The following is an 8,382-nucleotide window of genomic DNA, read 5'->3' as shown; positions in this document are numbered from 1 at the left end:
TTGTAGGCGACCAAGGTATTGTTCTCATTGTAATAGGACAGGTCACCTAACACAAAATTGTTGGTTAAAAAATAACAATACCAGCCATAATGCTCAAAGTAGTACACCCCAAAGTAATAATCAGACTCAGTGACAATTACAGAAAGGGGTAATACAAAAGAGAGCTTCCTTACCAGTAAAATGAGAATGAAATAGTTACGGTATGTCAGGAAGATAATTTCAAGTTGCCTTTTGAAGTAAATAAAGAGATAGTATTCTCAGTGAAGGATAAAGAAACATGCCAAGAAGATTTACCTATCATCCAAACAAGAATTAATAATAAACCATGCTCAATCCTTTTAGATACAGGCAGTACAGTAAATATTATAGATAAACAAACATTAAGAAAACATTTAGGCTTTGCAGATACCGAAATACAAGGTCCTGGTAGAATTATAAAAGGAATAGCAGGAAAACAAATTAAAGCATTGGGTAATGTTACACTGGACATAGAGATTTTAGACAAAACTTTTAAGGAAGTATTTGTAGTATTAGAAGAAAGATTTTATCCTACCCAAGCGCTGTTTTCATATAAAGCTATGCGAGGGATGTAGAGTAATGTTAGATTGTGGAGAAAATAAAATCAATTTGCTATGCGGAAATAGAGAAAATGTTTGTTTTCAGCTAGAAGAAGGAAAGTCTTGCATAAATCTGATCAATTTATCTGAGACGACATCTTCTAGAGAAGCGAAAATCCAAGAGACTAAGATGGACAATAATGCTAGCCCGAGTAGCACAGATTCAGTGGATAGTAGTGAAATAAGTGGTAGAAATAATAGTTTAAAAGAAATGTCCTTAGCCAGGAAGGATTCTATGATAGATTGTGCACAAATAAATAATATTAACAATGCAAGCCTTGATACTCAGACCTCTGAGCAGTTTTGACTGAACAAATTATCGCAGCTGAACAATTTAATGCCTCTGAACAAATCATTGCCACGGAACATATCAGTGCATGTGAACAAATTTATGAAGATGAATCACAGATCGCTTATGCGCATTCAACAATAGATGAAGATGAATCATTAACTGATTGTACTTATCTTATAATGGATGAAAATAAAGAAGAAAAATATATCAATGAAGTCTTGTTATTAGGAACAATAAATAAGGGCGAATTAAACTCAACAATACTACTGTATGAAAGTTCAGATGAAACAGATGTCTGTTATTTCTCAGAGATACGCGATGACAAAGAAATATGTTTAATTAGTACTGCAGATGACCATACTGTCAGATTTGTGCTTAATAGAGAGTATTTGTTTGTATCCGCAATGTCTAACCAAAGTTTGTCTTAGAGCTAAAACAGACGCATGAAAAAGACGTAATGCTAACTAATGAAAACTTACCTGACTTTATTAGGATGGACAATTCCCTAGTTCACATGAAGGGCAATAACTGTGAGACGTACGTCCAGAATTTTTCAGACAAAAGACATACTAAGGCCTGGTATAGAATTTTGTACAGGAATTGTAGTGAATAATCCTTTACTAACACTAGGTGAAAAAACATTCTTCTCTAGCACCAGAACAAAGTTCAATTTTAAATAAAGAAGTAAATAATACAGACTTTCCTCAGGATAGAGTTAAACTATTACAAATATTGGAGAGGTAAGGGATGTCATTGCTTTAGAAGGAGATAAGTTAGGTAGAACAGATACTTTGCAGCATAAGATTTTAATACAAGATGGAACTAAACCATTCATATCCCTAACTATAAGTTGCCAATAAGTCAACAACCGATTGTAGAACAGTTTAATTGATGGAAGATGAAGAAGGATGGTGTAATAGCACCTTCTAAATCACCATATAATTCACCTCCTCTTGTTAGTTCCAAAGAAAGATGGCAGTTTGGAGAATGGTAATAGATTATGGGAAATTAAATTCACACACCATCCCAAATAGAATGCCAATGCCTGTTATAAATGATATGTTAGCTCAATTAGGTGGAGCAAAAATATTTACGTCTTTAGACTTGCTTAGTGGATATTGGCAACGTGCCTTTAGAAACGAAGAATCCAAGCCTTTAACAGCTTTTAGTACTCATAAGAACATTTACCTGTTTGAAGTAATGCCCTTTGGTCTTACATCAGCCCCACTAACCTTTACTCGATTAATGCTCCAAATCTTAGGAGATATAGAGGATGTTTCAATATACCTAGATGATGATGTCATTTCTAGTAAGGTCTTGGATAGTCACTTTAAGACATTAGTAAACAGTGTTAGAAAGACTAAAAGAGTGCAGGATTAAAGGTAAAAATTAAGAAATGTCAATTCATGATGAAATCATTAGAGTATTTAGGATATGTCATCAGTGAAAATGGACTGCATATGCAGGAAGGTAAAATAAAGGCAATTGTAGCATATCCAGCTCCAAATAACTTGAAAGCCTTGAGAAAATTTTTAGGTATGGTTGGCTATTATCGCCCTTTCATTAAGGGATTTGCCACCATAGCCAAGCCATTAACAGATTTAACTAAGAAGGATGTAGTTTATGAATGGAAGACAGAAGAGGAAAGAGCTTTTCCAAACACTCAAGAAATGATGACAAGAAATCCCAATTTTAGTGTATCCAGATTTCTCAAAGGAATTTTACTTAGCCTGCTATGCTTCTAGTATAGGTGTAGGTGCAGTTTTAATGCAACAAGGAAAAACCAGAATGAGAACAGTATATTATGCAAGTAGAGTTTTGAACGCTGCAGAAAGAAATTATAGCACTACCAAGCGATAGTGCTTAGCTCTATATTGGGAATTACGAAAGTTTAGGCATATATTGCTAGGACATGAAGTCAATGTGCTTACAGATCACAAACCCATTTGTGACCTATTCAAGAAAAGAGCTTTCACAAATAATATGAAGTTTAACAGATTGTTCATAAGTGTATTAGAATTTGCCCCAGAGTTTAGATATATCCCAGGTAGATATAACAGTATAGCAGATGCCTTGTCGAGATCGCAAAAAGAAACTGAGAAACAAATCACAACTAATACTTTCTGCTTTAGTTGTCAGATCATAGATCTAGATTTATGAACAGCAAAAGGATGCTAACATTAGAAAAATAGTGGGTAAATTAGTGCAAAATGAGGAGGATCAGTCTGAATTTCAGTTAATTAATGGAATTCTATATAAAACATCAGAAGAACCGAATGCTTGTTCACGTTTGTATGTTTGTATGTACTTAACACACTAACGCAAGAAGTCCTAGAACTAACACACACTTACAAGTTGTCAGGACTTCCTGGAATAAAGAAAACATGTAGAACAGTCACTAGAAACTATTTTTGGCCTAATTGCAATGAAGATGCTAAAAGATTTGTTGAAAATTGTCATATCTGTAACGTACACAAAGGTAACTTTAATGTAAAAGCCTTCTTGAGAAATATCCATCAGAATTAACTCTGTTCCAAGTAGTTTCAATGGATTTTGTAGGTCCATTTCCAAACACAACTAGAGGCAACCGTCAGATATTAGTTTTCATAGATTACTTGACTAGATATGTTGAGATCATTCCAGTCAGAAATAGAGAAGCAACTACTGTAGCAGAAGCTCTGAAATCTAGAATAATTACTGATAATGCAGGAGAACTTATAAGTGACATTTTAAAGAAATTGTGCGAGTTTTATGAAATTAACAAGTGTCAGATTACAGCTTATAAACCAAGCTCTAATGGAGCAGTTGAGAGAACAAATCGTAAAATAAAGGATGTACTGAAAACTTTAGTGACTCCACAGACTGAAGATTGGGACTTAATTCTTGAAGACATACAGTTCACCATTAATAACACTGTAAATGAATCTATTGGGGAAACCCCACACTTTCTGTTATAAATGGAAAATACGACTGACTTTCGAAACAGTAAAAGGTACAAGGGCTCGATTGAAGGAGTTACATCAAAAGTCTAGTAAGTATTACAACCAGAAATCAACAATCCCAGATTTAAAAATAGGGCAACAAGTATATGTGCTTAATCATAAAGTTGAAGGGCCTAATGTTAAAGCAAGTCCTAAATTCCAAGGTCCATATAGAGTAATAGAAAGGTTAAAGTTAAATAAATTTAAACTAATGCATGAATCAACTTTAAATGAAACTGTTGCACATTGGAACCATATTAAAAATAGTACATTCCGACATTTGGTTAGAAGAACATTTAAAGGATTTTAAAGATTTAAAGGAGTCAAGTAGTAAGGAAAACAGTAACGTAAATGATTCCCATACTTCATCAGCATTAGTGACTCCGAGATACAATTTAAGGAAAAGATAGGACCAAGTGCAACAGGTCAATAACATTGTTGTATAAGGTTTACTGCTTAGAATATGTTTTGCAGGAAATGGATTTCACTATGGCTCATGGTGAGCGATATCTGCATCTCCCTCTTGCAAATCAAGAAGGGAGCAATTCTAAAGGATCATGGCCAAGTGAAGATGATACACGACATAGTGGTTGTCACTATAAACGTCACTACAGTAGTTACCGTCAACAACTGGCAGAATTACTGAGTAAAAGAAAACCGAAAATGTCCATAACTACTAACCAGAATAATTCAGTTTTGTTGAAACTTAGAGAGGATATCAGCCAGGTTTTACCTAAGAGAATTAGGAAGTGTTCACTCCTTCCATTTATAGGTACAGCCTTAAACACTTGTTTGGTGTAGCTACTGATAGTGATGTAGATAAAGATAGGGCTAGAATAGAAAAATTAGAAATGTTGGCCGCAGAATGAGGTACCATCATGACTGAAGTCATTGATGCAACTAACAAGAACCAAGAATTGATTATTAAACTGAAGGACTTTGTTAACAGCATACCTCAGAACATTACAACAGAGATAAATTATTTGAACAGGTCGAAACTTGTGACTCAGTTAATGTTTGAAACAGAGTCATTCCTCTTAAATTATAAGGAACTTTTTGCAGTAATGTTAGCCGCTAAAAACATTTTATCACCATACCTCATAAGTCCTAGTGAGTTACACCTTGTAATTGAAAAATGTATGTTAAATCATCACTTCAAACCGCTTGTGCGAGATGTTCTTTCTTACTATAGTATAATTAGTATGAAAAGGGTTTCTGATCACATTGTGTTGGTGATACCATTCAACAATAATGAAGTTAATAACCTGATATCCATTTACCCTTTTCCAGTGCTAGTAAATAACAAGTCAATTGTTTTGAACCATGACATAATACATTTTGCATTGCAACAAAATTCACTTCTGTTGGTGCAACTAAGTGACAAAGGTTTTGATGATTGTATCATGCTTGAAGCCAATGAGTTTGTTTGTAATATACAGAGTTTTTATGAGCCACTTAACAAATTGTATTGCATAGATGATTTGATTAATGACAGGAATAGTGAGAATAACAGATTTTTCACTTTTATTGAAACCACTATTCACACTTTCTATTGGGTTCTTATTTAATTCTTTATAAGTGCTATTATCACCCAAAAGACTTTCCATTTTTTCTATGTATTCATTTTTGTTTAAAATTACTAGGGCACCTGATTTATCTGCTTTTGTCATGTGTATATCTTTATCTTTTTTCAGTTCAGACCAATTATTAGCTCAGTGGGTTCCGCATCTTATAAATTAGCAAAATATTTAGTGGATATCCTTAACCCATTGGTAGGTAACATCTCTAATGCCAATATTAAGAATAATGTAGTATGATAGATAAACTAAATAGTGTAAAAGTTAATAGTGAATCGAAACTTGTGAGCTTTGATGTAGTATCCCTATTCACAAAAGTGCCTATTGATGATTTATTTGAGTTTCTATCGGAATTATTAGAAAATAAACAACTGGATATTCCATTTTCTAAAAGCATCTTAATTGAACTGATAAAATTATGTGTTAAAAGACTGTAAATTTGAATTCAATGGAAAATTCTACTCACAATTTTGGTATGGCAATGGGAAACCCTCTGTCCCAAGTGCTAAGTAATTTATATATGGAATTTTTTGAAAAGAAAATTTTAAATAATATAATTCCACGCAATGTACCTTGGTTTAGATATGTTGACGACATAATTTGTGTAGGCCAGGGAACGAAGATGTAATAACTTTTTTTGCCAGGTTAAATCATCAGTACCATCAATTAAATTTACTATGGAAATAGAAAAAGATGAATGCCTACACTTTTAGGATGTCCTCATATGGAGAAATAGTAGTGGGTTCAAGTATAGTGTTTACAGAAAACCTACTAATATTTCTTCCTATGTACATTTCTATTCTGGACAAAATAATAAGGTTAAAAGATCAAGTGTTTGCATCCATGTTTTTAAGAGCACTACAGGTATGTAGCCCAGAATATATAGATGAGGAGGTAGATAAGATTCGGAATACAGGCAAGAAACTGAAGTATCCAGATAATGTACTAAACAATGCATTAAAAGCGGCAAAAAAGACCATGTATCAAAATCAAAAGACAATGATGTAAAGGAAATTTAAAAATTTTCTTCTAAAATAAAATTTAGTATATAACTCTAGTCGCTAGAGGGCAGAGGGTATTATGGAATCCTTGGAATATAAAATAAATTTAGTATATAACTCTAGTCGCTAGAGGGCAGGGCATTTTAGAATCATTGGAATTTTGTTATTTCTTGATTCCTTGGGTTTTCTTATTCAAAAGTTTACTTCGTGGTGGTTTTTCTACTTCAACCAGTCTGCTTTTGAGCAATACAACAAACCTGTATTGACAGGTGTGGGACCCTAGTCAAGCGAGGTTTTGATTCTCATGTAAATAATTCATGCCCAAGTCATGACTGAAAATAATGGACAGTGGCCTAGATGGATATTTGGACAGTGCTCAAAAGGATATTTGAAATAGCATAACGCACATTGAAGCCAGCTATGTCGTACATTCTCCTCCTGGATAGGCTATTCCTCTCCTGGTAAATGTTCAGTGTTCTTGATCTTCGGCTTGACCTTCAAGATTAGAGCGCCATTCACCATTCTCATATCATAACTGCAAGAGTGGCTCGATTTTCAAATAATTTGAAGACCCCTGCTTGGAACACCGGCAACGAATGAACTTCTTGTCTCATATACACCATTTAATGCCTAAGTTGAGTATAGTATGTATGTAATTGATAATTTTATATAATTAATTTTTTATATGTTTGGCTTTTTATCCCATTCATTGTTTTCTTCTATGTTTGCCATTTATTGTGATCCCTTCTTCCTGTCGAACCTCAGATTTCTAGCTTCTTTCTCCCTACATATTCCCTTCTCCCTTACATTTGGTGCCCAGACCCTTTGGATTACATGTTGGCATTCATGGGGAAACATTGTTTGGCATAAACAAGACTGAAATAGACGTATATTATCCAATTTGGGCACTTAAGTTTAGCACTTATTTTTGGTTATGATTTGGAATTTGTTTGTGTGTTCTCACGAGTATAGGTACTTGTGAAGTTGGAATAGGCTTTCAGAGTTCTGGCGGGTTCACGTATCCCAGGTTTCCCTTCCCTAGTACTAGTGCTGTTTGCCGAGGATTTCCTCTTAGGTTAGGTAAGATATACCCCTTACCTGAGTGAGGTTAGTGGAGCTGTATTAGTCAATTATAGGATAGATACTATTAGATATTTTCTTGTATTTGTCTTGGTGTAAGCTAATCCCTCGAAGCTTTAAACTGTGGATAAGAATGAACTTATCTTTTACTGAATTTAGGTGGTAGTTCTATCTGAATAATCAGTGCTTTAGTGTAGATGAGTGAATAGATTGAGATTTGGCGTGAGTCTTAATTATAATCGTAATATTTTTTTCTTATACAATTTTTTTCACCATTATTTAACATGGCTAGTTCCCTGAGTGAGTTAACTTTTGAGTTTTGGATTAATATAGGTAAAGAGTTACAGTTGAGTGGCCAGGAATTAATGGATTTGCTGATCCACCAAATTTAAGGAAAGACTGAGCATAGAAATAAAAGGATAGAACGAGAAGAGAGGAAAGAAAAGGAGAAACGTGAAAGGGAGGATAGATTATTAGATAGAAACAGTAAGAAAGAAGAGGAGGACAGGAAACTAGAATATGAAAGACTTGAATTAGAAAATAAAAAGTTAAGTAGCCTCCATAGTGTTAGTCCACAGTCTATTAATGCTCAGGATATGTTTCTCCGTTGCTATTCCTAAATTGAAAACTGTATGAAAGTGGTGAAGACATTACAGCTTATTTGATAAGGTTTGAAATTTAGCAAAGCTGAGTGGATGGCCTAAGGAATTATGGGCACCTAGGTTAGCTCTTTTTATTTTCGGGTGATGCACTTAATGTTTACTCTACTACTACCTGATGAGGTTTGCAAGGATTATGATAATTAAAGATGCTATTTGAAAGCATTTCGTAAAA

At 34.0% G+C, this 8,382-nt stretch overlaps 1 protein-coding gene across 1 annotated transcript; it reads left to right on the top strand.

Moving 5' to 3' along the window:
- Positions 1-2,318: 2,318 nt before the first annotated feature.
- On the top strand, positions 2,319-4,759 carry LOC135218802 (uncharacterized). The gene is made up of 3 exons (XM_064255251.1): positions 2,319-2,606; positions 4,365-4,536; positions 4,692-4,759. Exons 1-3 carry the CDS (start codon positions 2,319-2,321, stop codon positions 4,757-4,759), a joined length of 528 nt encoding a protein of 175 aa, XP_064111321.1.
- The last annotated feature ends 3,623 nt before the right edge of the window (positions 4,760-8,382 follow it).

The sequence above is a fragment of the Macrobrachium nipponense genome, chromosome 1 (assembly GCF_015104395.2).
Source record: "Macrobrachium nipponense isolate FS-2020 chromosome 1, ASM1510439v2, whole genome shotgun sequence".
NCBI classification, from domain to species: Eukaryota; Metazoa; Arthropoda; class Malacostraca; order Decapoda; family Palaemonidae; genus Macrobrachium; species Macrobrachium nipponense.
This window is presented reverse-complemented; position numbering and strand designations above follow the sequence as displayed.

Coding starts and splice junctions, on each gene's coding strand:
- LOC135218802 (XM_064255251.1), top strand. CDS start 2,319: ATGAAATCATTAGAGTATTTAGGATATGTCATCAGTGAAAATGGACTG. Junction 2,607..4,364: donor CAAGAAATCCCAATTTTAGT/GTATCCAGATTT, acceptor TATGTTTTGCAG/GAAATGGATTTCACTATGGC. Junction 4,537..4,691: donor ACAACTGGCAGAATTACTGA/GTAAAAGAAAAC, acceptor TGTTTGGTGTAG/CTACTGATAGTGATGTAGAT.